Raw genomic sequence first — 27,734 nt, 5'->3', positions numbered from 1 at the left:
CAGGCTTTCTTGGATACTCAGGGGGCAGAGGGCCTGGTGGGCAGGAAGGGCCAGCTCAGGGGGCCAGAGTAGAAGCAGCAAGCGTGGGGTGGGGCTGCACTAACCAAGGATGGAGGAGGACTGGGTGCTTGTCAGTGCCCAGAGCCCTCTCTGGATGCTAGGAAGACATAAATAACCGTGTCAACATTGTCCACACCACCCGGGCCCAGCAGCTGCCGCAGCCTGGGAGACAGTCTTCCGTGTGGCCGGCTGGCTGGGCCTCTCTGTGTCCACGCCACCAAGCGGGGGGGGGGACACCCACGGTCCCGTCATTGTCAGTTTCCAGGGTGTGTGTGCCCTTGAGATCCGCTTTCCCGGGAAGAAGGAAAGGAGTCGCTGTGTCCTATCTGCGGACACCGTCGCCAGGTGCTGTGCCCCTCGGCCAGTCCGTGGTCACTACTCTGCTGCAGGAGGTGGCCAGGACAGCAGGAAGGAGTCCCCGGGGGGGGGGCAGGGCGACGCGCCCCAGGGGTGGCCTCCTGCGTTTGGGGCCCTGCCCTCTCCACCCACCTTTGCCCGCCGCGGCTGAGGCCCTGGCAGCGGCGGCAGGGAAGGCTGCGCAGAACGCCGCGGGGCCGCCGGCCGGCCGGGCTCACTTGCAGGTGAAGACCTCGGCGCGCTCGCTGCACGTGTTGCACTTGACGAAGCAGCACCAGTGGAATTTGCAGTTACACTGCCAGACCTTGGTGTACTGGTGCGTGTTGTAGCCGCGCCCGCAGCACATGGTGTCGCAGCCGTCGGCTCCGGGCGAGGTGCGGTTGCACAGGCGGCCCTGGGTGCCCACGCTGCCCGTGGCCGCGTCCTCCTCGCAGTAGTTGGGCGACTTCTCGATGTACACCAGGTCGGTCTCCATGGGCTTCTGGTAGCTGCGAAGCTGCTTGATGCGCAGGAAGGTGGGCTGCCGCAGGCGGCTGGCGCGCACCACCTCCACCTGCACGGCCGCGTTGTACTTCTCCTTGAGCAGGTGGCCCACCTCACGGAACTTAGGCAGTGTGGTCCAGCACGTCTTGGTGGTGCACGAGCCCGACACGCCATGGCACTTGCACTCCAGCTTCATGCGCTCCTCCAGGACCTGTGGGGACAGGGGCCATCAGCATGCGCTGGCCCGCTCCCACCACCCCTGCCACCCCCGCCGCGCCCTGCCGCCCATCAGCCTGGTCCCGTGCTCACCTGCACCCTGGGGCCAGTGCTCATTTCCCGCCCTGTGACCACGGGGATGTGTCTCTCTCTCTGAGCCTCGGTCTCCTAATCTGTTAAATGGGGACACTGACAACAGGCACCTACCGCATACGACGTGGGGAGGGCGTGGTGAGACCACGCAGAACTTGGCAGAGCCGGGTGCACGCTTATGGAATGTTTCTCATTCAATTCTCACAGCACCTGCTCAGGGACTGCTTCAATGCAGAGGCAAGGAAGCAGAGGCTCAGGGCTCCTGGTCCCCGGGCATCAGGTGGCAAAGCCAGCTCTCACATGCAACCAGCCAGCCCAAGACACGCACTGCCCCCTGGGGGTCCTCCCTGTGTACCTGCCTCAGCAACCGAACCAGATGGTGACAAGTTCATTCCAGCTCACGGAGGCCCCGTGTGTTACATGAGAGCTGTACGCCATGGGGCTTTCAATGCCTGATCTTTCTGCAGTAGATTGCCAGGTTTCCTTCAGGGGCACCTCTGAGTGGGCCCTAATCTCCAACCTTTAATTAGCAGCGAGCGCTTAACTGTTTGCACCACCAGGGACTCCCTCTGTTCCAGAAACAGTAGGTGCTGAATAAGTGTGGGTGCCCCTCCTCTCTCTCTCCTACTCCCGCCCCCTTACCTGGCATAGGGCCTGGCATGCAGTCAGTACTTAATAATGACCCCCTGGTGGCACAATGGTTAAGCGTTCAGCTGTTAACCAAAAGGTCATCGGTTTGAACCCACCCAGCAGCTCTGCAGAAAAAGACTTGGTTATCTGCTTCGTGAACGTATCAGCCTAGGAAGCCCTACGGGGCGGTTCTGCTCTGTCACGTGGGGTCGCTGTGAGTCGGAATCAACTCGACAGCACCTAACAACAACCACGAGAGCCTGGCCTGTGTATGGAGCTTGCTCATGCATGTTTGCTGGAGGCTGGGGAGGGGTTGACGGGAGGTGGACTGGGTCAGCCCACCTTGCCACCTGCTGGAAAGCCACAAGGCTGAAGCCACAAGGCCTGGAACCGGACTGCTGTTGCCCCTTCCGTGAGGGCTGGGTGGGCGCAGCCTGTGTTTTCCTTGCCCCCCTCCCCACTTGGCCCCGGAAAGCTGCTTCCCAGCGCCAGCCCTGACCCCGGGTACTCATTTACCCAGATCGAAAGAGCCTGCCAAGCTGGGCCTGATTAAAGATGGGGACTCAGAGCGCCATTTGTCAGCTGTCACTCCCGTGGGCCTCTCTCCACAGCCCTCGGGGTCCTGGGACCCTCTGCCCCCCCTTCAGCACCCGAGTCACGGGGCACCTTCCTACACCCAGCCCCAGTTAGCAGTGCAGGGAGCCTCCCCCTTCCCCACTGACAGGATGAGGCAGGCCGACGTGGTCCCCCAGCATATCACAGGAGCTGGGTCAGGCCCCGCTGGGAGTTCCTGACCCTGTGCTGATGGAAGCTGGTCTGGGCAGATCCCTCTCTTGGTGGGGATTTGGGGGGCCCAGTCCCCTGGGCCCAGACAAGGAGTAGTACCATCGATCAAGCACCAGAGTCCCGTCCCTGCTACCTCCCCCTACGTCGGTGAGTTCTGCCCCTGACAGCCTGGAAGCTCTGGCCCAGACGAGAAGTCTCACAGCAGATGAATGGATAGACCAGAACAGGGGAGGGCAAAGATTTCCCTGGCCCGGCCTGGCCCGCGTTAGCCAGAGAGGGCAGAGAAAATGAGTGGGGGCTCCTAGGACAGAGGAAGTGGGGGGACTGCAGAGCTGTTAGCCAGGCCATCGAACACAGAGGGGACAGTCTGACTTTATGTGGGGTGAGGATAAGCAGGGGAGGGACAGGGTCAGGTGTGGATGGATTTCATTGCTCCTGCGTGGAGGACGTTGCATTGGGGACAGAGACTGGGGGCTGGAGAGGAGGCAGGCACGGAGGCTGATGCCCCTCTGGAGGGACTGGAAGGTGGGAGGGCCCAGGGGCCTGGAGGAGTGAAAGGGGGATGGGTCTGGGGAACATCGGCCTGGCATTGGAGGGCGTCTGACTGGGGAGGGGTGGTGCATGTCTGGGTAGGGGTGGGGCCCACCTCAGCGAAAGCACAGCTGGGGCCTGGGCATTTACCTCCAGGTCCTGGCCTGACCATCCTCTCCTTCCCCTTCGTGGGCATCTTTGCTTGATTCTGTTTCTCCCCCGTGGCCCTCTCCAGCTAACCTGCCCTTCCAAGCCTGAAGCCAGGCCTGCCCCACTTGCTCCGGCTGCACTGCCCCGTCATCAGCCCCTCCTCGCCAGGAGCCAACAGACAGCCCATCTCCTTGGAGCAGATCCCACCAGCCCAGTCTGCTGGCCCAGGACGCTCCTCCTCAGACGGGTCTTGGGGGCCGGAGACGTGGCGAAGTGTCCAGGTGGAGGTTGTGCAGGCCAAGTGACCCAGAACTCTCCTCAGACAGGCCTTGGGGGCCAGGTGTCTGTCCAGGTTGTGCAGGACAGATGGTCCAGGCTCAAGTTCCCATCCTGTGTCCCTGTGAGGCCTGCTGGCTGGCTGGCCTCCCCCACACCCACCATTGCACGTCCACATCAAGGCCAGGCAGCCCGGCTTCCGCCAGCCCACCTGCCACCTGCCTGGCCTGGCCGACGACAGCCACAGCCAGGACCAATGGGGCAGCTGTTTGCGGAGCCAGGGTTCGCATCCTTGCTTGGCTGGTCCCCAGGCTGGAGCCTCTCCCAGGAAGTGGTCATAGGATTCAGGAATGTGCCGCTTCCTTCTCCATCATCCTCCTGATAAGAGCCCAGTGATGGTGGTGCCAGCTGTGGCCAGGACTGCGGGGCCCTGGAGCTACCCCCTCTGCCCCACGGGACCACCTGGGAGGGGCAGCGTGACCCTGTCCTGCCCCAGGGGCTATGGGGCCTCCTTCCCCTGCCCAGGCAGTGTCGGGGGTAGGCTTGGGGCTGACCTGGTGTTCCCTCCAGAATAAGGGGGACAATGGTGGGTTATAGCCAGGTGGGGAGCACGTGAGGTGGGGTTAGGCTGATGATCTCCCAGGAAAGGACGGTCAGCTCAGGACCCTGCACCCTTCACCCATCACTGGACCCCAGGTTTTTAACCGAAGAACGGGGATGGCACGTCCCCCCCTCAGGACTGCCATGAGCCCTGGACAGGTCAGCTAAGGGCTATGCCAACACACAGCATGTGCCCAGCACTGGGTGGTTCTCGTCAGCAATGGCTTCCACCCTCAAGTCATCAAGAAGCCCCCATGATGACAGCACCAGGCCTGCCAGGACTGATGTCCACCTTCACTGGGCCCTGAGGAGGGGAAAAAAACGGGGCTCCCACCTCCCCAGGAAGCTCCTTCCACTGCCCTCTGCCCCTGCCTCACGCAGCACCGGGGACCACAGACCAGAACAGAGCGGCCAGCGAGCCTCGGTCATCTACACTCACTTGACCCAAAAGCACCACAGGCCACAGTCAACTTCACTGAGGATGCGGGGTCTGGATGAAGATGGGGTGGGTGGGGCTCACTGTGATGGGCAGGGGTCCCGGGTCAGTTGCGAAGGGCAGGAGTCCTGGCCCAGGTGTGACTGCCCCCCACAGTAAGACCCAGCACAGCTGGGAGGAGGACGCCGCCTCACCCACAGGATCACTGCAGTGCCCTCTGCCAGGGCTCAGACCACCATGCAGACAAGAACATGGAGGCTCAGGGAGGGACCGACCACCCGGGCTCTCAGACAGACATCAGGCAGGCCGGCTGCTGACCACATCAGAGCCTCCTCACAGCAGGTCCTGAGGCCTTGCCCATGGCCGGCCCTCGCTCTGTGGTTCTCCTCTCCCCAGCAACCTCCTCTGTCTCCCGTTCCCCTCTCCACTCACGTCTCCCAGTTCAAACCCCGTGTGCTGACCTCTCCGCCCTCATCCCCTGCCCGGGCAGTGACGGGATGTACTGGTTCCCCCCCTTTCCTGCCCCTGCTCTGCTGGGCCCACCACCGGCCCCCTGGCTCCCCATCCTGTTCCTGCCGCCATCCCCTCAGGCCGTCTTCCAGCCATCAGCCCAGGCCAGCCCTGAATCTGAACACAGTCCAGTACGGTCAGCACAGAGGCCCCAGCCCAGCCTGGCCTCCACAGCCCTTCCCAGGTGGCCTGTCCACGTGCCTGTCCCTTCACCGTCCCGGCTGCCCCAAGCCAGGCCTTGGCCTCTTGGACCTTCGCACCGTGACCTGAGCCCCCGGGCCTTTGCCCGTGCTGGTCCACCTTCAAAGCCTGCCCTTCCCCTCCTCCCTGCTGCCTACTGGACACACTCTCACACAACAGTGACCAGAGCTGGCTGGGGCCTCACTGCCCTCAGCTGTAAAATGGGGGTGGTGAGACCCTATTCCCAGTGGCATGGGGAAGCCTGTGAACAGGACCTAAGCTCGTGTAGAGGCTCAAGGAGTGGTGCTTCCATTCAGGGCTTCACCGTGCCTCCTCTTCCAGGGAGCCTTCCCTGGTTCTTCCAAGGCCATGCCCTCTGTCCCCCACCCCACCCCGCCTCACTGCATGCTGGCTTCTATTCCGGCATGTATTCCCATCAGCCTGTGCCGGGAGAGTGGTGCTCACAGGCTGTCTGAGCTCCCCCGAGGCAAAGACTTTGTCACTCATTCATTCATTCATTCATTCATTCGTTCAACAAAAGTTTAATAACCACCGCTGTGTGGTGACCTCCACATCTACAAGATCAAGCTGAACCCTTGGCCTGGCATTCGAGGCCTGCCTGGGCCAGGCCCAGCTTACCTCTTGAGCCCCATCTTGCCCCCTTACCCCTTGCTCCCTCTCAGCCCGAACCATTTGCAGCCCCACAAGAGACAGCCCCTTCTTGCCTCTGCTCTTCTCAGCTCAACCTGTCCTTCAAGGTTCCCTTGGGACATCACCCCCTCTGGGAAGTCTCTGTTCCCTCCACCCACCCCACTGCACCTGGAGTGGCCCCCGTCCCCATCACATGGATCCAGTGGGAGTCGCCTGCGCAGAGCTGTATCTGACACCCACTTCTGTGCCCAGCCCAGCGCCTGGCCTAGGAAAGGGCAGGAGGGTTTGTTGAGTGAATGAGTGAGAGGCCCTGGGCCGAGGGGATTTTCAGCTCCTCTTTGCCTGGAAAGGTGAGTCTGTCCCACACCCACAGAGCCCTTGGCCCTGGCGCCCAGCGTGCAGCCCCCCTCTCCCCCGACCAGGGTAGGCAGCAGCCCGATGAGGCGTTCTGCTCCGCTGCCGCCCTATCTCGGGCCATCTTGCCGCCGGTGTGGCTGTTCCTCCCAGCCCAGTATCTGGGGCCTCATCTCCCTGAAGGCAGACAGGCGGGGCCAGGCTCCCCTGACTCCTTCCCCATAGTGTCTCTGCCTGGGTGTCCCCGTATGGCCACCATGCTCCATCCCACCCCACGAATGAAGTGCCCCTGATCTCAGTTGCTGCAGGCTGCTCCTGCTTCCCAGAACCTGCCTTTCTCTGCATCTGTCCTGGCAATCAGCTATCTTTGGGCTAACCCAAAGGCCATCTCCTCCAGGAAGCCTTCCTTGGTGTGTTGGCATGGCCCTGCTGGTACTAGCAGCGTCACGGGGTAGAGGCCTATCACTGTGGCCTGGAGGTCTCCACCCACCCTCGAGTCCCCAGCCAGTCCTGGCCAATACTCTGGGCGGACACAGGGTCCCTGACTGTCACAGCCCTGCTGCCCATCAGCTGGGGTCTTAGGCACATCCCTTCCCTGCTCCAAGCCTCAGTTTTCCCATCTATGAAATGGGAGCTATAAGGCCAGCCTCTAAGAACTGTTGGGAAATTCAGAGCTGGGGCTGGAGGGACCAGCAGGGGTCTGGGGCAGCACGTGGACATCCCCATCTGGGCGGAAGGCCCAGCACAGTCACCACGTGCACCTGCAGACCCCTCATCCAGAGGAGGTGCCTAGGCTCAGAGAGATCACCCGGCGGCACTACGCGCCCCGCGCCCTACCTTCCTGCCAGCCTCGTTGTTGTGCAGATTCATGAGGCGCCGTGCGTTCTTCTTGATCTCACGGGCGTCCACGAAGCGCCGGGAGAAGTCGATGCCATAGCGCACGTCGGCGGAGCAGCCGCCCCACTTCCAGCCCTCTGCCTGGTTGTAGTAGCCCTGCTTCTCCCGGTCGCAGCCGCAGTTGCTCAGGTTGCCTTGGCTGCAGGCCGCGGTGACAGCATGGGCCACGCCAGCCGCCGTGATGGCGTACGTGAAGGCGGCCTCACGGCTTCCTGCGGGAAGAGGGGTGCACAGTGAGACCCTGGAGGACGCCCTGCTGCCGGCGGGCTGTGTGACCTGGGGCTGGTCATATGCCATCTCTGGGCATCCAACTTGGCACCAGCAAAGTGGGGTCCACGGAACCCACCTTGCAGGGATGTTGGAGGGCAGTGCCTGTATATAGTGAGCACGCAATACACGCCACGACCCTCCCACTCCTGTGAAAGAATGCGCTTTTTCAGACCAAAATGCCCGACACTTGAGAGCAAAGGCAATTATTTGTCAGCTGTCTCCCTGTCCCCGAGGGCCTGGCTGAGGGGTTCAGAGCTGTGCAGTCAGAAGGGATGGGGGTCTGCGACTCTATCCCCCTTCGGCAGATTCCCAGCTGTACTCCTCGTGAACGAGCCGTTTGTGCTGATAATGTGCGGGGACCCTGAGAGCATGGAGATGGAAGCTGGGGCCCCAGGGAGCACAGAGGCCCTCCCTGGGGACCAGGAGCACCCTATCCAGGCAGCCAGGAGCCCAGTCAGAATCCCCACAGCTGGGACCCCACTTGGGCTCCCTGTGGCCACCTGCCTCTCTCTGGCACCACTTTCAATCCATCACCAGGTCCCCTGAGGGCCCCCTCCTTTCTGACGCCCCACCTAGTTCCAGGGACCCCTGAACTGCCTGGACTTGGGCACCAGCCCCCCTCTGCACAGGACCCTGTGCCTCCCTTATCCCCCCAATCATCCCAAATACCAGCCAAGTCATTCCGAAGTATAGCTCTGGGCAGAGCCTACCCCCTGAAACCTTCACTGGCTCCCGTCTGCCAGCAGAACCAAGACCATGGCTGAGCTGTGAAGGGTCGGCCCCACAGTCCAAGCTCGGCCACTTCCCCAGCACTGCACCCGCCTCCCCCCAAACCATGACTTGACCCTTTCTGGTGCTGTTCACACTCCCTTGGGGAGGGCGCTTCCTAGTCTTTGGGAGGAATGTTCTTACCCTCCATACCCAAATCCTAACAACCTTTCAAGGCCCAGGTCAGATGCCTCCTCCAGGCAGCGCTCCCAGATCCCTCTCACTGCCCCGGCCCCTCAGTCCCAGATTGACCCTCTCACACTTTCGGATGCTCTCCACTCAGGGTAGCCCTTAGGGTGGAGATTTCCTGGCCCCATGTGAGTCCAAAGGCCCCCTGTTCTTTTAGCTGCTGTCAGGTCGGCTCCAACTCATGGGAACCCCATGTGTGCAGAGTAGACCCGCCCATAGGGTTTTCAAGGGTGTGACCTTTCGGGATCAGACCACCAGGCCTGTCTTCCGAGGTGCCTCTGGGTAGGTTTGAACCAGCAATTTTCAGCTAGTAGTTGAGTGTTTAACAGTTTGCGCCCCCCAGGGGCTCCTCACCAGAGATGGGATGTTTGATTTTCCCCAGCCCAGGCCAGGTCTCTCAGGTCCCCTTGGCCTCCCCACCAGCACAAGGCCCCAGGCCCGACTGGGTCTGGGCTGTCTCACGTCCCCAGCCCCTGGCACCAAGCAGGCTCAGAGAATGCTAGCTGAAGAACCAAAAGCCAACTTCCAGTTTTTGGACTCTCTCTGCCTGTTCCAGCTGCACATGGCGCACCACTGTGTTTCATGGCAGGGCAGGGGATGCCCACTACTCTGTCCTCAAATAGGCCCTGCAGTCAGGGTGCCAGACACTGAGGTGATTGCCCAAGATGGAGAGAAGTTGAGAGTCAGGTCAGGTCCATTTCACACACACTCACTGAATGCCTGCTGTTGCATGCCAGGCCTTGTGCTGGGCACTGACAACCTGCTCTGGGGACCACCTCTTCACCTGCCAACAGGCTGGGGGTCTGCCCTTGGGGGTCCCTGCTCCGTGGTGGTCTTCACCCTCAAGGGGTCACTGCTCCCTAAAGGGTCTCCACCCTCAGAGGTGTCTGTTCTCTGAGGAGTCACCACCCTTGGGAGGTTCCTGCTCCCTGGGGGGTCTTCATCCTTGGGATGCCCCTGCTCCCTGGGGATCTCTGCCCTTGGGGGAGGGTCCCTGTTCCCTGGCAGTTTCTCCCAGGGTGAAGAGCAGCAGGGGTGTGGGCCAGGTCTACAGTTCAGGGCAGAGGGGCTCTGATTGGCCATCTGCCAGTAGCAAAACCACTTCCTGGAAACTTCTTTCCTTGAGAAGAAATGAAGGGGTGGCGTCCAGTGTGCACCCGCACCCCAGCAAGACCAGAGTCAGGTCCCTTGGGGAGTCAGGGAGTGAGTCCTCACAGATGTTGTGGGAAGGAGCCGGAGCTTCTGAGCAGGTGCTGGGCTGGACGGTGTCGAGCCTGGGTTTTAGAGAGCTCACTCTAGTTACATGAGGGATGGAGGTTCTGGAACCCCTGAGAAGCCAGGTCAGCTGAGCTGTGCCACAGTAATCGCAGTGGCCGACACTCACGGAGTGCTCACGGTGGCCAGCCCACGTACGTTCTCACTTCACTCCCAGGGCAGTCGTACCGGCAGCCGCTACAATACTGTTATTCCCATTCCACAGATGAGGAGACTGAGGCACAGAGCAGTTATGGGACTAGCTGTTGGGGCCAGGGCAGGACTTGAACCCAGGCAGCGGGTCCCAAAGCCCAGAGAGGCCGAGGGAGGGACTAAGGGCCCGGGATGAGGTCGTTGGAAGCCGCTGTCCCCCAGGTTGGCCCCTTTCTAGCTAAGTGACCTCAGACAGAAAAGACAGGGCAGAAGGATAGGCACCGTCCTCAGGAGAAGGTGCTGAGTCTGGCCTGTCTGTAGGACCTTGGGTTGCAGGCGAACACCTGGCCAGCAGCATGTGTCACAGCTCAGCACCCACAGAGGGGCTTAGAGAACTGACAATTGTGCAATCACTCAGGAGGCCTGGCTGAGGGAGTTAAAGTGTTCACAACCCGGCGAGCCCTGCCCGCACAAGGACAGATGTGGGCGTTCCCTGGGCGGCCTTGGAACTGGGACCCTCCTCGTCCCAAAATGCTGATCTCCCGGACAAAGGCCCATCAGGGACTTCGGGGTCACATCACCCTGAGCGCCCAAAGCAGGCCAGCAGACTTTGAGGCTGGGCCTGCTTTGGGGGGCACTAACCAAAGCCTCTCTTCTGTCCCTTCTAGAAGTTTCTGAGCTCACCCAGTTTCTGCCTGTCTCAAACTCAGACTCAGTTACTCATCAGCTACTCATCGGGCCGCCACTCCCGCTAATTCTTTTTTTATTTGGTTTTAATGAGCCAAGCCTCTTGTCTCTTGCCTCAGCGATGAGGTGGAGGCCGACAGCAGAGACAAGGCACAGTTTTGAGTGCGTGGAAGAGGGTCCCCTGTGCCCTGTGCTGCACTGGTTTCTCCTTCAACTCTCAGGAAGACAGAGCCCCATTTTACAGACCTGGAAGGGGGCTCCACGGGCTTCTTGACGCCCCAGATCACAGTGCGCAGGGGTTGGAATGGGGCCAGGAGGCCTCGGAGCATCATAGTGTCCTTCCAAAATGCCCCCAAGGCCTGGCTGGGTCGTCCAGCCAGCCCCGGCTTGCGCCCTTTCTCGTCTGGACCCAATGTGAAGCCTGGCCTCTGCGGTGAGAGCGAGTGTTGATTTACAAGAAGACTGAGCTTTTTCGGGTATACAGCAGTCCTGAGCCAGCAGACCCCTGCTCAGCAGCCATCGATGGCTCCCCAGGTCTCTGAGAGAACTTCAAGCACCTCAGCCTGGCCCCTAAGGCCCCCCAGGCCCAGCCCCACCCACGGTCACCCACCACTCCTCTGGCCTCACTTGCCCAAGTAGAACACCTGGCCCACCTGTGCAGCCACGCCACGGTACAGGCGTGAACGGCCTAGCTCCTGCACCTCTCCCTGCCTGGGCTGCCTGCCCACATGTGCCCCCACTCTTTCTGGGCTCCCAGGTGCAGCTCCTGCTCCAGGAAACTCTGAGCTGGGGGGGTGCAGGGGCAGGGCTCTGTCTGATTCTGTTGTGCACCCCAACACTGTTCCTTGAGTCCCACACAGCAAGGCTGGGGCAGGTGCTCTGCCCACACCACCTCATTTGACTCCATGGTGACCCCCTGAGACAAGCCCTGGGATCGGCCCCATCTCCCAGACGAGGAGCTGAGCCTGAACGTGGTGAACCATTGCTCCAGACTGCCCAGCCTGGCGGCGTTCGCGCCATTGAGTCTGGTGATGGTGAATGGGCAGGGAGGCAGGGCTAGAAGAAGGCAGCGCAGACCGTCTGCCAATTGTGGGTGCACGTGACTCTTGGGGGGCCTGGGAGACCCTCTCAGGACCAAGCATGGGTCTGCCTGGTGGGGTGAGTGGCCGGGCTCTGCAGCCTCAGACACCAAGCCAACAGCAGCCGCCCGCGGCATCCCTGGAAAATGCTGGAGACCGTGAGTAGGCTGCACACCAACCCCCACCTCCGCCCCAGCCTCCTGAGCCCCTGGGGACTTCTGAGTGCTCATGGCCCCGAGCACCCCCAGGGCAGGGCTCACTGTTTCCAGGGCAGTCATCTCTGGTGCCCAGACAGGCAAGGCAAACATCCCCCGCCCTGCAGTGGCATCTGCTGAGGCTCACGGAGGGGCCGGGAGACTTAGGCAGGGAGCCCTGGACCTGGAATCAGACTGTGTGTGTGTCCCCATCCCTCGACCCCAGGAGCTGGCTCCGGAAGCAGACAGGAGATGGTGAGGGGCCAGGTAGGCTGGGGCCACCAAAGCCAGCATGGACTTCCAGGACAGGCCCAGGGCGTCTCTGGGGCTCAGGATGAGCAGGGCTGGGAACTGGTTCCTCCCTAGACCAACCTGGTCAGCCCTGCCCTCCACAAAGAGTAAATCAGAGCATCATGGAAGCAGGGCACCCAGGGACCACTGCCACACAGGTAAACTGAGGCCTAGGTACAGCCCAGCTCTCTCTTCTGTAGGCTGTTCAAACTCAAGTCCTCTCTGAGGCGGCTGGGCACCAGGCCCCAGCTGGCATGGGGCAGCCTCAGATGGGCAGAGCAGCCCCCTGCCCTACTGTGCATCCTCGGCAGTGCCAGCCAGACCTGGATACCCAGGAAAAGGGGGCTTCCCGGGACAAAGCCAGGGACCTCATCCGCCCCGTCAGCCCCCCGCTCTGACCCCAAGCCGGGTGCCGGAGACCAGGTGGATCTTCATGAGAAGCTTCTGGGAAGGGCAGGTGTGCCTCCTGAGCAAAGCTAGGGCTTAGGCAGAGCTGGAGGCTGTGCCCGAGGCCCCAGGCCCCTGGCCATCCACTCAGGGCTGCCGCCACTTCCCAGCGTCCACATGGGGCCCAGTGCACTAATTTTAGAAAGCCATGATTGAGCTCATAATGACCTGATTAACAGCAGGTGCAGGGGAGGCAGGTAGGGGCCAGGGTGCAGGACCTCAGTGCTGGGAAGGGCTCAGGACCCCCACCCAGTGCAACCCAGAGAGGGACAGTGACCTGCCCAGGCTTACGTAGCAGCTAGGGCCATGGCAGATCCCAGACGTGAGGTGGCTGAATTGGCTGAGGGGAGGTCGAGGGCCCCAGAGTCCATCAGAAACAAGAAGAAGGGGTTCGGAGCCTGACACCTGGAGTTCAAGTCCAGACCCTAAAATCTGCCCCTTGGGCTATGTTGGACTAGCCAAGGGTCGTTTCTGAGCCCGTCTCCTCATCTGTGAACTGAGGATAATTGCTCCAAAATGGCTGAGTCGCTGAGCCAGACGGGTTCACACATGGTGCCAGGGCAGACTCGGCCCCACATGCAGAGGTCACGCCCTGAGCTCCCAGCCCACACACGTGACACACACCACACGAGGAATATGTGTGGGTGTGCACACATGGGGGTACCCACGTGTGGGCGGGTGTGCACCTCCGCACATACCTGCATGCATGTCTGCCTGGGCACACCTGGACTCAGACTCCAGTGAGGCTCCCGTGAGTGTGCGCAAGTGTGTGCCCCTGTGTGTGCAGCACCCGAGGCCAGCACGGCTCGGTCCACCCTTCCTCTCTGCCCATCGGCGCTCACCCTTCTTTTAAAAAAGTATGGCATTTCCTATAGCTCGACAATAAAAAGGCAAATCACCCAACTACAGATGGGCAAAGGATCTGAATAGACATTTCTCCAAAGAATACACACCAATGGCCAACAAGGAATGCAATGAGGCTCACTGTACCTAGTCATGAAACCACAAACCAAAACCCCTGCCGTGGAGTCGATTCCAACTCATAGTGCTCCCTGTGTTACAGGCTAGATCTGCTCCACGGGGTTTTCTTGGTTGTAATCTTTTTTTTTTTTTAAATATATAATTTATGTCATTTTTGTTGTTGTTGTGGAGGATGTACACAGCAGAACACACACCGATTCCACATTTTCTACGTGTACAATTCAGCGACATTAATGACATTCTTCAAGCTGTGCAGCCATCCTCACCCTCCTCCAAACTGTCCCTCCGCCGTTAACGGAAACTTGGTTCTTCCTAAGTTTCCTATCTGATCGCTGGAGTTGCTGTTGTCAGTTTGATCCCATGTAGACAGATCTGAGAAAAGCACAGCACTCGAGGCAGACAGTCTTCACTAGTGAAGCTAAGCCATGGTTTGGTTTTCAGAAGACTTCAGGGGATATTTTTGGTTTAAGGTTTAAAGATCATTTCACGGCAACAGTTGCAGGAGTTCATCTAACCTCCAGGGCTCCAGAAAGCCTGGGGTCCGTGAGAATTTGAAATTCTGTTCTGCATTTCCCCCCTTTTGATCTGGATTCCTCTATAGCATCTTTGATTAAAGCATTCAGTAAGGATATTGGCCGTAACCTTTACAGAAGCAGATTGCCAGGTCCTTCTTCCATGGCACCGCTGCATGGGTTTGAATCACCAACCTTCTGGTTAGTAACCATTTGTGCCACTCAGCGGCCTAGTTAGTCATTAAGGAAATGCATATCAACACCACAAAAAGATACCCCGCCACGCCCCGCAGGATGGCTAGAATCATAATAAAAAAAATGGCCAGTAACAAGTCTTGATGGGAAGCTGGAGAAACCAGAGACCTCGTTCACTGCTGGTGGGCATGCAAAGTGGTGTAGCCGCTGTGGAAAACAGCCTGGCAGTTTCTCAAAGGGTTAAATACAGAGTTACCCTATGACTCAGCAATTCCACTCCCAGGTACGTACCCAAGAGAATGAGAAAATGCATCCACACCGAAATTTGTACACAAACATCCATTCGCAGCGTTATCCGTATCAGCCAAAAAGTGCAACCAACCCAGATGTCCACCAACGGATGAATGGACAAAGAAAATGTTTTCAGCTATCAAAAGGGATGTAGCCCTGGCTCACGCTGCTGCGCCAGTGAACCTTGAAAACATTACGCCGAGTGAAAGAATCCAGACACAAAAGGCTCTATATTGCATGACTCCATTTATATGAAATGCCCAGAACAGACAAATCCAGAGACAGAAAGCAGATTAGCGGGTGTCGGGCACTGGGGTAGGGTGGGCCGGGGAGGCGGAAGGGACTGCTAATGGGTGCGGGCTTTCTTCTTGGGGTGATGAAAATGTTCTAAAGCTGTATTGATGTCTTACAACTCTGTAAATATGAAAACCACTGAATGGTATACTTCAAGCAAGTGAATTGTAATATGTGAGTTGTAGCTCATAAAACCATCGTAAAAGCACATGGCACTTAATGGGTTTTGTTGTTGTTAGGTGCTGTCCAGTCGGTTCTGACTCACAGCAACCCTACAGGACAGAGTAAAACTGCCCCGTAGGGTTTCCAAGGAGCAGCTGGTGGATTTGAACTGCTGACCTTAGGGGATTGCGTACACCTCAATCCGACCCTGCACAGCACCCCATCAGAATGCACTAGGGCCTCGCCTCAAGGTTCAGATGCTGGGCTCGAAGGAGGCAGGGAACGGGCCAAGGTCACCCAGCTGGCAGAGTGTGGAGCTGGAACTGACCCCAGAGCCCAGGTTGGGACCCCCTGTAGTGCTCTGCCCCGCCCCCCACCCCCAATAACAGGCCTATGCCAGCTCAAGCAGAGGCTGCCCTCCTGGCTAAGCCCCCCGAATCTCAGGAGTGAGGGACTCAGGTTCCCCCCTCATCTGTCAACCCTGGCCAAGGGCCTGCCCTGAGGCCAAGCACACGGCAGAGCAAAGCCAATAAGTCATAGCCTTGGCTGGCCGGGCCCTTCAGACAGAGGGCTGTGTTCACAGCCATGGAGCGGCCAGCAGGAGAAGGTGGATGGGGTGGCTTGAGTGGAAGGGTCAGGGAGGGCCCCCTCAGGAAGGAAGGTGAAGGCAGGTCCTGAATATGAGACCAGTAAGCCACCCAAAGGCACGGGGACCCCTAAAACGATTGTTCTGAGATAATCTTCAAATCTTAAACCAAAAATATCCCCTGAAACCTTCTTAAAACCAAACAACAGTTAAGCTTCATTAGTAAAGAATGTCTGCCTTCAGCATTGTGCTCTTTGAAGAACCATCTACATGGGATCAAACTGACAACAGCAATGCCAACGATCAGATAGGAAACCTAGGGGGTAGTGAGTGTATGTTATGGGCGAGGAGCATTTTGGAAAAGGAGGGTGAGAACGGTTGGACAACTTGAAGCATGTGATCCATGTAACTGAATTGTCCATGTAGAAACTGTGGAATTGGTCTAGGTTTTGCTGTGTGTATTCTCAACAACAACAAAATTAATTATTTAAAAAAAAGAAAGAAAGAAAAAGTGTGAAGAACAAGAACAAAAAAGGTGCAGAGAAGAGTGTTCAGGCTGAGGGAACAGCAATGCTGAGGCCCTGAGCTGGGAGTGATCCAGGTGTGTGTGGTTTGCCCCAGCAGAGCAAAGGGAGATGAAGTGGGCAGTGGTCCATGAGGGTCACCGCGTGTCAGGCCTGGGGAGCCAAGGGGAGGAGTTTGGGCTTCACTCCATGAAGATGGGAAGCACCAAGAGGATGTTTTTCTGACTTAGATTTAAAAGAACCCCTGGTGCAGTAAGGATGCCACACCGTGGGGGTCACAAGCGGAAGCAGAGAGGCCAGCAGAGGGTGGGGAGCTGTTGCAAAGGTCCAGGTAAGAAAAGATGGTGGGCTGGCCAGGTGGTGGAGATGAGGATCGGTCAGATTGGGGACAGTCTGATGGGGGAGCCAGGAGCGTTTGCAGGTGGATCGATGAGGGGGTTTAGGGAAAGAAAAGTCCAGAAGGACCCCTGGACCTGGGCCCTGGGTTGTTGGTAGGGGCTTTTACTAAGGAGGGGAGACAAGGAGAGGATCAGATTTGGGGGGAAAACCAGAAAGCTCTCGACCAGGATAGCTGGAGGGGCCCAAGGGACAGTAGGGTGCAGGCGAGGAACAACTGGAGACCTAAGTGGGGCCCCCATGGAAACACCCAGCCTTGCCTGACACCCCAACACTGGGGACCAACTGCAATAGAACTGGGGCTTATGCTGCACGACTTTGGCCAAGTCCTTTCCTTCCCTGGCATCGGTTTCCCAGTGTAACATGAGAGTGAGGCCTAGGCTAGGGGTCCTCAAGCCTCTTTAGCAGAGGAGCATTTTATCAGATGTACAGATCAGAGCTGGGCTGCTGGGATAGGGACACAGGATGGGGCAGGGCCCCCCAAGTCACCTCCAGAGACCCCCAGCTTATAGGTGGAGAGATTGAGGTGAGGGGAGGTAAAAGGACACCCTGGACCGTAGCACCTGTGCCACCAGCCGGCCTGGGCTGTGCCCATGTCCAGGTTTAGGGGGTCCTGGTCTGACCCTGGTGTTGCTCCTGGTCATAGGATCCAGGCTTCGAAAGCCATGGATCCAGGCTGGACCCAGCGTGTCCCCTCATGGCTGTCCACACCTCTGCCAGGCCCCTTGGCCCAAGATGGGGTTCAGTTCAGTTGAGTTGCCCCTCTGAGGCCTGGAGCCAGTTCCTACTGTCCCCTGGCACACGGGCTGGGTGCCTCTCCCTGCCTGAGCTGGTCTGGGGTCTGTACCCCACATACACATACACGGAGCCACAGCCAAAAGCACAGAGCCAGACAGACACAGGCTCAGCCAGGCCCCGGCTGGGCCGAAATCCCTATTTGTGCTGTTGAGGAGCCAGGAGCCTAGAACCCCTGACTGGCCAGACACCCTGCAAAGGTCTGGGGCCGAATCACCAGGTCCAATCCAACACTTCAGTTCCTGCAGTTGCTGAATGGGGGTAACAACAGCCCCCACCCTGAGGCGTGAGGGAGTTAAAGCAAGGGAGGGCTCAGCACGGGCTGGATGTGGGAAGGGGTCCACGCTGTGGCTGTTTAACTGTGGATCTCAGAGCAGGCCTGGGCCTGGGGCAGGCGGTCGGGGGGGCCACAGGCCTCGTCAGCGCTGTGCGTACGTGTGCTTGTGTGTGCATGTGTGTTCATGAGTGTGTATGTATGTTCATGTGTGTTCATGTGTGTGCACATGTGCATGTGTGTAGGGGTGGGTGCATGTGCACATGTACTTGTGTTCATGTGTGTTCCAGTGCGAATGTGTCCCCGTGTATGTGTTCACATGCGTGTGTTCGTGTGTATGTTCATGTGTGTTCTTGTGTGTATGTGTGCTCACATGTGTAGGGTGGGTGCATGTGCACATGTACATGTGTGTTCATGTGTGTTCCTGTGTATGTGTGTTCACGTGTGTATGTGTTCAAGTGTGCATGTGTGTTCACGTGTGCACGTGTGTTCACATGTGCATTGTGTTCGTGTGTGTGTGTTCACGTGTGTATGTGTGCTTGTGTTGCCCTCTCTCTGCCCCTCTCTTTGTCAATGTCTATGTGTCCCTGTCCCACTCTGTTCTCTTTCTTTCTGTGTTCCTGTCCCTCTCGTCCTCTGTTCCCCTGACTCTGTCCCTCTCTGTCCTCTCTCTTTCTCTCTCTCTCTGTCCTCCATCTCTCTGTCCCTCTTTCCTTTTGTCCCCCTCTCTCTGTCCCTCTGACCCCCTCTGCCCTTCTGTCCCTTTCTGTCCTCCATCTCTCTCTCTCTGTCCCTCTGTCCCTCTCTGTCCTCTGTCTCTCCCCGCCCCACCCTGGCCCCCACCCGGCTCCGGCTGAGTCAGTGTCTCCACGCTAAGCTCCATCCTACCGTTGTCATAAACAGAGCACTGGAAAAAGCCATGCCAGGTCCAAACACGCCAGCACGCCCGCGCGCCCGGGGCCTTTGTTCCGACCCAGCGGAGGCCTCACATACTGCCGAACAGCCCCCACAGGCCGGCCAGGCTCCAGCTGGGCAGCACTGTCACGTCCAGTCCCCGGTGGGGCTTGGGAGGCACAGAAGTGCAGAGCAGGCAGAGCCTGGCCAGGGCCACATGCCAGGGGGCAGCCTGGCCCGGAGCCAGGGGCTGGGTTACTAGCGCTGGACCCAGACCTGGGCCTGGCCTTCTGTGGGCTCCCACCCACCCCTTCAGACCTAGCCTCTGTGGGGCCAGGCTTCCGGCAGGGCTCTTATTAGCAAGTTTCGCCCCAGGCGGCCTGTCCAGGCTTTCAGCAAATGCAGCAGCTGCCTACCTGTGGTGGCCTGTGTCCCCAGGGACCCCTGCTCCCAGGGCCTCCGGCAGCTTCTAGCACCCCGACCCCATGGCGCAGTGGTTAAGCAAGCGGGCTCTGGAGCTGACGGTCAGGGTCAGACTCCAGCCCTCACCAGTCACTCAGCCCTTGAGCCTCGATAGCCGAACCAGGAACCGGGATGCCATGGAAAGGCCCAGCTGAGTTATAAAAGAAATGATCCCCAACAGCAGTGGAGGGATCGCTCAGGGATAGGTTGGCCTCACCTCATGGAGGCCGAGGATGGGGGCCCACCCGCCATGGTCTGTGTCCCAACCCTTATCTACGAAGCCCTTCTAGCTCAGTGCTGAGGAGTAGGGGGCCTTCCTGTCCCCCATTCCAAAGAGAGACCCCAGGTTCCACCCAGCACTAGCCCCAAGAGCCCAGGCTTGCCCACGATCACACAGCAGAGTCCTCACAGTGCCCTCTTCCCTCCCAGACCCCCTGCCCGCCACGGCCTGTCCTGTCTGCTGTGGCTCTGACAGAAAGGCAGAACATCTCATCCTGGATGTGCCCCAGGTGGCCCTTGGGGGGTACTGTGGGAGGCTCCGGGGTGGTGGACAGGCTGCCCGCCAAGCCCAGGGCCCCCAGCCTGTTAGCAGGGCAGGGCAGGCAAGGCTACCTCCTTGGTCACCTGGGAATTGTCCCTCCCAGGTACGAGCCGACCCTGCAGCGGAGGGGCAGAGCACTGGCCACCTCGAGTGACCTGGAGCCTGGCAGCCTCTGGCCTCCACGATGCAGGCTTGGGTGGCTTCGTCTACCCAAAAAGTCTTGCTGACTCTATCCTTCAAGGCACCAATTGTTCACTTGTCTTTGGTCCCTAGAGGGGTCACCATCTCTTCTCAGAGGCAGGCAGGACAAAGACATGTGGCCCCCACATCTGGGGCCTGCAGAACTCCTGGTCCCAGCCACAGCTGCCCGCACTGCCCTCGGCCTGGGCTTACCCAGCGCATCCCAGGACACGCCTTGGGTTGGCCAAGCATTGTGAGGTGAGGCTGAGCGGCCTTCCTGCTGCCCCCAGTGCTCTGCCCTAAGCCTGGCATATGGTGGGTGCTCAATGCGTGCAGGCTGGATGGCTAACAGGGTGGAAGAGCGCTCTCTCATGGCTGCTCCACCTACATCCTCTACTGCCACCCAGGAGACCCCAGCCCTCGGGTCTGCCCCCACAGAGTGGGAGGATGGAATCCTGGAAGGAGACAGATCTGGGTTCACAGCTCTGCTCCACGCAGCCACAGTGACCTTGGGCAATACCAGGAGACCTTGGGCAAGTAGCTTTCCCTCTGAGAACAGTGCTGTCCATCAAAAGCATACCACGTGCCATGCCTGTAATCTACAATTTTCTAGTAGCCACAGTAAAACCAAAAAACAAAACCAGACCCATTGCTGTTGAGTCCGTTACGACTCATAGTGACCCTACAGGACAGAGTAGGACTGCCCTGCAGGGTGTCCAAGAAGCAGCCGGTGGATTTGAACTGCCGACCTGTTAGTCAGCAGCTGTAGGTTCACCACTGTGCAACCAGGGCTCCTTTTATAAATGAAAATAAACTGGGGGAAATTCACTTTAATCATCTATTTTATTTAGCTGGTACAACCCAAATATGATCAATTGAACCCGTAATCAATGTAAAAGGTATTGATGAGAGACCTGAATCTGCCTGTGTCTTACCCTTAGAGCACATCTCCATCGGTGCTGGCCAAGGCTCCCCACCACCAGTGGCCATCGCTGTGGACAGGGCAGCCCTGAGCACTGCCTCATCCCTCCTGGGGATGGACCTACCCAGGGTGCGGCTTGCAGGGCCCTGGGCAGGGTTCCTGGTGTGCAGTAGCTGAGGTCCTGGGAGTCTCCCTCTCCTCCTCAGCACCTCAAGTCCTCACTGCCCAGACACCCCAGGGTGTCCCTCTGACCTCTCTGATTGTCCGGGACCTGACAGGCTCTGCTGAGCCCCTGCTGCACAAGGACAGTGGGCTCAGGCAAGGCCCACCCATGATGGCACTTTCAGTGCAAATCTCCCCCAGAGCAGACAGGCCGGGGACAGCTGCCCGCCACCCTGGGTGCTCACATTAGCCAGGGTCAGGGCAGCCCTATGCCCAGTCATGTCTGAGGCTGGCACGGGGGCAGGACATAGCCGTCCATGCAGCATGGCAGGGCCGGGGGCTAGGGAGCACACACGGCTGCCCAAAGGGCTCTGGGGGGGAGCAGGGAGTGGAAGGAAGTCTTTTGCCTGCTCAGCACCTTTTGGGCCCTTGGGTTCACAGCGCTCCAGCCCTGCCCCAGCGTTCCAGCCTCAGGTCCCCCTCCTGTTCGCCCTTGACACCCCTGCAGAACTGAACTTCCCTTCATTCTTGGAAAACACAGTCTGCTTCCAGGCCTTTGGGCCTTGGCACGTGCTGTTCCCTCCACCTGGAACCCCCTTCCCTGCACTCACCTCCAGGCTGGCCTGCATCACTCTGAGTCTCCCTCAGGTCTCGGTTCCATGTCACCTTCTCAGGGAAGCCCTCACCCACAGCCCTGACTTGGTCATGGTGCCCATTACGCACCTCCGCCCTGAGGAACCCCAAGTCTCTAAAAGTCTTCCCTGGAACACCACGTCAGTGGAGGGAGGGCCTTGACCCCTGAAGGGGGCAGAGTAACTGGTGCAGTGAAGGGGGCGGGCCCCAGGGCAAAGCCAGCAGAGGATTACCATCTGAAAGACCTAGCTGCGGGGAGTAGTCAGCTCCCCATACCCGGAGGTGCTTAGAAGCCATGGCACTAGCCTGGAAAAGGGATTAGAACTTTGCACAGAGGGCTGGTTTGCCCCTTTCAAGGTTCCCTCTTAGATCTGAAGAGTCTGGCATGGACCAAGGTCACAGGCAAGGCCTTCAGGGTCCATGCCACCCACCCAGGCCAGGCCACCTCTTGGGTCAATCATTAATTGGCACCGCTATCGTGGCTGCTCCCACGAGTGCCCCGGTCACCTGCCAACTCACGGTCTGGCTTCCATCCTGGGCCTGGGGCACCCAGTGTGCTCTGATGTGGCCGGCCTCCCTGCTTGGCCCCACGTCCAGTTTGTGATGCCCGGCAGCCAGGCCACCACGGGAGCACCCAGCCTACTGTCTCCCAGCCAAGAGCTGGGCCTTCACGCAGCAGCAGTGAGACCAAAGGAGGGTTTCAGGCAGAATGAGGAGACCCTAGGACTTGGCTTTGGAAAAAGCACAGGGGAGCCTGGTAGCTGGTGCTGAGCTGAGTCAGGGTGGGGTAGACTGGGAGATGCCCAGGGGTGGCTATGTCCTGGCTGTGGCAGCCAAGAGCCAAGGAGGGGGTGGAAGAGGCAGCCCCCACCCCCGTGGGGAACTCCTGTGAATAAGCAGAGCAGAGGGGAGGGGCCTCCCAGGCCGAGTAAATGGCAGGAGCTAAGCCCAGGGGTGGGGAGGAGACAGGGTCCAGAATGGCTGAACTTCTGGTTTCGGGAAAGGAAGCAGGGAAATAGGGGTGAGGAGTGGGAGGGGCACCAGACGGTAGGCTTAGAAGCTGACTTTATCCTGGGGCAATAGCGAGCCACCGCAGGTTTTGGAGGAAGGGAATGACGTGGCATGGTAACTCAGGCGGTTGGGGGTGGAGGCCAGGAGGGGGCAGTGACACTTGCCAGGTGAGGGCTGGAGAGGTGGTCCCTGCTGTGGTCACAGGGACAGAGTAGAGTGGTGGACAGGGGGGTGGACCCGGACCTGCCCCGCTTTCCATGGTGGCTGTGATGGGGATGAAATGAACACAGCCTGCACACAGTGAAGCTGTGCCCCTTAGCACTGTGTCTGCCACCAGCCCAAAGCCCAGACGCAGGACACCCCACTCCCCCTGTCTCCAATTCCATTGGTCCCAGCCACTCCCTGGCCCCACCCAGGGCACCCCGGCCTCACTGTGCACTCTGCATATGCCTGGCCCTCTGGGCCTGCCCAGTGGCCTCCAGTCTAGTGGAGAGACACACGAGAAAAAGTGATCACACAGCTATTGAATACCAATTGTGACCAAGTGCTTTTATCTCATCAGAGAAGTCAGGAAGGACTTCCTGGAGGAGGTGACAGTAGAGCTGAGATCTGGAAGGGAATGAGGGCTCGCTGGGTGGGGCTGAGGTCAGTGGAGTTTTCCATGCAAAGAAACAGCATGTGGGAAGGGACCGGTGTGGCAGACTGTGCTGAGCGAGGGGCTCACGGTTCAGTTGAGGCCAGAGCAGCCACTGACAGGGGCCTAGGGTCTAGGACGAGAAGGACTGTGAAGGGCACTGGACACAGGGACATGGTCAGGCATGCGGTTTTAGCAGCTCCACTCAGACTGCTGCAAGGAGGACAGACAGACAGAAGTGTGTGCAGTTGAAGCAGGGGGCCTACAAGAAGGAGGCATGGCCACCGGGGTGGACGATGGCGGGTGAGTTTCGAACAAGGGGCAGATCTGAGAGACGCTTGGGATAAAAGCAAGAGGACATGGTGGTGGTGGTGGGTACGGGGGAGGGAGGGGGAGGGAGCAGAAGGCTTCTGCTCAGATAACTGGGCAGTCATGCCGGGTGGAAGCTGGGATGTGAGATTCAAGCAGCAAGATGCTGAGGGTTTCCAGTCTGAGGTTCTGTGGGGGCGGCCCCACCAGTCCTGGCCCCAGGGGAGAGAGAGGAAAGGGGGGGTGGGGCCTCAAGTCTGTGGTATACAAGCTTTGGGCAGGGATGAGCCCCCATGCTGTGAGGGCAGAGGAGGGGGTGCCAAGGTGTGCCAGGGAACCAGCATTCCAGAGCCCAGAGGCCAGGGGAAGAGGGGGCCAGGAAGGGGGGTCTCCGATGGCCTGACAAGGAGTGGAGGGGGCAAAAGCCTCACTGGGCAGGTGGGGGAGTGAGGGGGTAGTGAGGGGCAGGGGGTGTGAACAGCTCTGCCACAGTCTGGCTCTGATACACTCATGAAAGAAGGGGATGTGCTAGGAGGGCTCCCTAGAAGCAGAGCCTGAGACAGAGGTTCTGCGTTCTCAGGAGACCGGGGAGCGAGGGATGTGGATGAGGAGGGAGGCCAGCTCAGCAAGGCTGGTCTTGGCCTGACCCTCGGGTGCTCTGGGGTATGAGTGGCCCACAGAGCCCCCACCCTAGTTGGTCCCTGGTGTACACCCCCCAGGCCCCTGTCCTCCAGAGAGGGCAGGCTGTGAGCTCTGGGGTTAGGTGGGCTGCTCAGTAACGGTGGTCTGGGAGGGCCAGAGCAGTGCCTACTATGGGAGCAGATAGCTGGCAGGCCAGTCCCCAGCATCACTCCTATGGGCACTGGGCAGTCCTGGGGGATCCTGGCTTTCCTGGGTCCTGGTGGTCCCTGGCCTGGGGCCTGACCCCAGAGAGCAGCTCAGAGCAGCCACTGTCTCCCACACACCTGGGTCTTGTGGCCACAGTACAGCCCCACCCTCCTTCAAGCCTCCCCATCCACCCTCTCTTGCCTTCTCTAAGAGGCAGTGGGGATTACTGGACAGGGTCTGGGAGACCTGAATCCAGCTCAGCCGCACAAACTGTGGCCACAGCAACTGCACAACTTCTCTGAGCCTCCATCTCCTTGGCTGTGCAATGGGGTTACTCATGGATGCCTCAGAGCCAGAGTCTTGGGGGTGAGGGGCCAGGAGGGTGAGTGAGTAGCTGGCAGGAGAGCATCCCCTGATGATACCGTCCCTACTGAGAGAATGGAGTTGGGCAGCCCCACCCTCCCTAGCTGGTTCGGAAGAGCCCTGCACTTGGGTGGTGGGGCCCCAGGGAGGGGGCGGTGCCACCCTCCTGGCTGTGCCAGGTGCCACCCACGGGGTGCTCACCACAAAGGGGCCCCCAGGGGCTTTCCCCTGTGTTACCCCCAGCCCTGCACCCATGCTCCAAGCCCTATAGAGCTCAGCTCTGGCCTTGGGCCCGGCAGCTGCAGCTCTGCTCAGCGGCCCAGGCCCTTGGCCCTAGGGAACTAGAGGGATGCATGGTGCCCACAGGCTGGGGTCTGGACTACCAGGCACCCCTGGGATGCCTGGTGCTGTGCTCGAGGTCCACTCTCCCCATCTGACCCTCACCACAGCCTTCGGGGCAGACATACCATACCCTACCCTCACCCACTCAACAGCAGTGACCTGAGTGCCTACTGCATGCAGGCGCTGAGCAAGGCTCGCCGATGCCCACGTTTTTGTTAGCTGCCGTCAAGTCACCTCCAGCTCGTGGCGACTCCGTGTGTGCAGAGTAGAACTGCTCCATGCGATGTTCAAGGCTGTGACTTTTTGGAAGCAGATTTCTAAGTCTTACTTCTGAGGTGGTTCTGGGTGGGTTTGAACTGACAACCTTTCAGTTAGTAGTCCAGCACCTAATCATTTTTGCTACTTAGAGACTCCTGTGTTCACATTCAAAGGAGGAAACTGAGACCCTGCATGGCCCCAGAGGACATGCCAGAGGTCACACAGCTGAATTCAAACCCAGGTTAGACTCCAGAGTCATACTTTCTCCTTGAAGCCTCTCTCTGAGCCTCAGTCTCTCTGTAAAATGGGGACAGCGGAGCCTCCCTCACAAAGCTATGAAGGCAGGAAGCTTGCCACCCCGCCTGCCGTGTTCCGTGGCCTCTACGTCACCATATCTCTGCCCACTGCTGCCCACTGAATTTGAGGCTCCCCCTCCCCCAGTCCCGACTCAGCCTGCCCTCAGCCCGCCAGGGTCCTCAGTGTTCCCAAATGAGTCACCATAGCAGCTTGTCCCCGGTGCTCACGCCGTCCCCCACCTGGAGCTCTCATCCCACCACAGAGTCCTCACAGGACTTGCTGGGCTCCAGGACTGACCTCATCCAATCCCCACGACCTGTTTGGCAAATACCAATGTCATCCCCATTCTCTGGATACAGAAACAGAGGCAGAGGCAACAAGTTCAGGGCCACGTGGGTGGTCGGAGAAGCAAGCACGCCTTTCACCACAGTGCTATACTGCCGCGCACTGGCCTGCCGGGCCCACATCTGTGCCAGGACCAGGGTCCCTCGTCCACTCTCACAGCTCGGCTCCCGCCAACACCCCAGCCTCAGGCCCGACACCCAAGGCCAGGCACGGAGAAGGCTGGGGAAGGCCGTGGCAGCCGAGGCCAGCCCTTGGAGGCTGTGGAGGCCAGGAGTGTGGCCCAGCTGGGCTCTCGGGGGGCCCAGCATCAGCCACGCGAGCCGGGAGGCGCCCTTACCTACTCGGAGCTCCTGGCCGAAGACGGTCCTCTCGCCCAGCGCCGAGCAGTTCCAGCGGGCGAAGCGGAACTGGTGCTGGCACTCGTTGATGCCCATCTGCGCCCCCTCCCCGACCACGATGATGGCGTCTGGCCGGCTCTGGCAGATGGCGCGCTGCCGCGGGGCCAGGCCAGGAATCTTGTTGCAGATGATGTTGGCTCCCAGGGCCACCACGGAGGACAGCGCTCTGTGGGCGGGGAGAGGGGACAGGCAGTAGGTGAGACAGGGTCACCACGGAGGACAGCGCTCTGTGGGCAGGGAGGGGGACAGGCAGTAGGTGAGACAGGGCCACCACGGAGGACAGCACTCTGTGGGCAGGGAGGGGGACAGGCAGTAGGTGAGACAGGGCCACCACGGAGGACAGCGCTCTGTGGGCGGGGAGAGGGGACAGGTGGTAGGTGAGACAGGCCTGGGCAGAGCCCTTGCCCCCCACCCACCCCAGTCATTCAGCTGGCAAATATTCACAGGCACCTACCACGGGCAGGGAGCAAAGAGAACCCTGCCCTCAAAGGCTTCTCTTTCTACACTCAACACTGTCAACCTAGCTTAAAATGGCGGCTGCTCACACAAACCCCCTTGGAATCCTAAGGCCCACGTGTTGCGAGAGCCAGGTCCCTGGGATGTGCAAACGGTTTGGGCTCAGCGACTTAAAGGTTGGCGGCTTGAGCCCACCCAGCAGTGCCTTGGAAGAAAAGACCTGGCAATCCACTTCCATAAAGATCACAGCCAAGAAAGCCGCACAGATCACAGTTGTGCTCTACAGCATGTGGGCTTGCCATGAGTCACAATCGACAGCCACTAACAGCATTGCAAGAATAGAACCACAGAGTTGTAAATCTCACAGAACCCCAAATCCCGTGAACCACAGGTCCCACAGAATCGCAATTTCCATGGAATCACAAGAACCATGAAATCACAAGCCCCACAACATCACGAGAACCACGGAACCCTAAGTCCTTTGGGATCACAAATCCCAGATTGTAAGTCCCACAGAACACAAGAATCACGGCCTCCCAAGTCTCTGAATCAGATCCATGGTCCCACATCTGGGACTTGAGAACCATCAGCTTGGGACCATTTGCATCTGGCTCCCAGCCACGCACCCCAACTCCGACGACTGGGGCTTCCCCATCCTTGTCGACCCTGGCTTCCCGTGACACCTGGGCCAGACAGGCTGCTGAGCAGGGTGGACGGGCTGGAGCCCAGCCCACAGGGTGCCATGCCCACTCCAGCCCGAATGCAATGCTGGAAGGCACACCGTCTCTCTCACTGTGCACAGCTGTGAAAGGTGGGAGCAATTACACCTGTCCCCCAGCCCACAGCTCAGACGAGAGCCTTGGGAAGAAGGCCCACACCCAGGAGGGGCGGCTACGGGTGTTATGAGTCTTCACTCACTGCTGGGTGACTGGGAGCACTAGGGGAGGAAAGGACCTGGCTGTGAACTGAGCACCTGCTGTGTGCGGGTCCTGATTTATTGCAACATTGTCTTCACTCCAGCAACCCGCCAGGCTCACTCACTTCCAACTCCTGGTGACCCCATGTGTTACAGAGTAGAACTGCTCCGTAGGGTTTTCTTGGCTGTCTTCTTTACGGAAGCAGGTGGCCAGGCCTTTCCTCCTTAGTG

The 27,734-nt window shown here is 59.4% G+C and overlaps 1 protein-coding gene across 1 annotated transcript in view; it reads right to left on the bottom strand.

The window, feature by feature from the left end:
* Positions 1–621: 621 nt before the first annotated feature.
* Positions 622–27,734, bottom strand: part of WNT7B (Wnt family member 7B) — a 53,972-nt gene continuing 26,859 nt past the window's right edge. The window contains exons 2-4 of the mRNA XM_064285208.1: positions 26,071–26,297; positions 7,151–7,422; positions 622–1,111 (exon numbers count right to left, since the gene is read on the bottom strand). Of these exons, the coding sequence (XP_064141278.1) occupies positions 632–1,111; positions 7,151–7,422; positions 26,071–26,297 (979 nt within the window). The 3' untranslated portion in view covers positions 622–631. The remainder of the gene's footprint in view (positions 1,112–7,150; positions 7,423–26,070; positions 26,298–27,734) is intronic.

The sequence above is a fragment of the Loxodonta africana genome, chromosome 4, assembly GCF_030014295.1.
Source record: "Loxodonta africana isolate mLoxAfr1 chromosome 4, mLoxAfr1.hap2, whole genome shotgun sequence".
Lineage (NCBI taxonomy): Eukaryota > Metazoa > Chordata > Mammalia > Proboscidea > Elephantidae > Loxodonta > Loxodonta africana.
The sequence above is the reverse complement of the archived record's forward strand: the minus strand, read 5'-3'. Positions and strand labels throughout refer to the sequence as shown.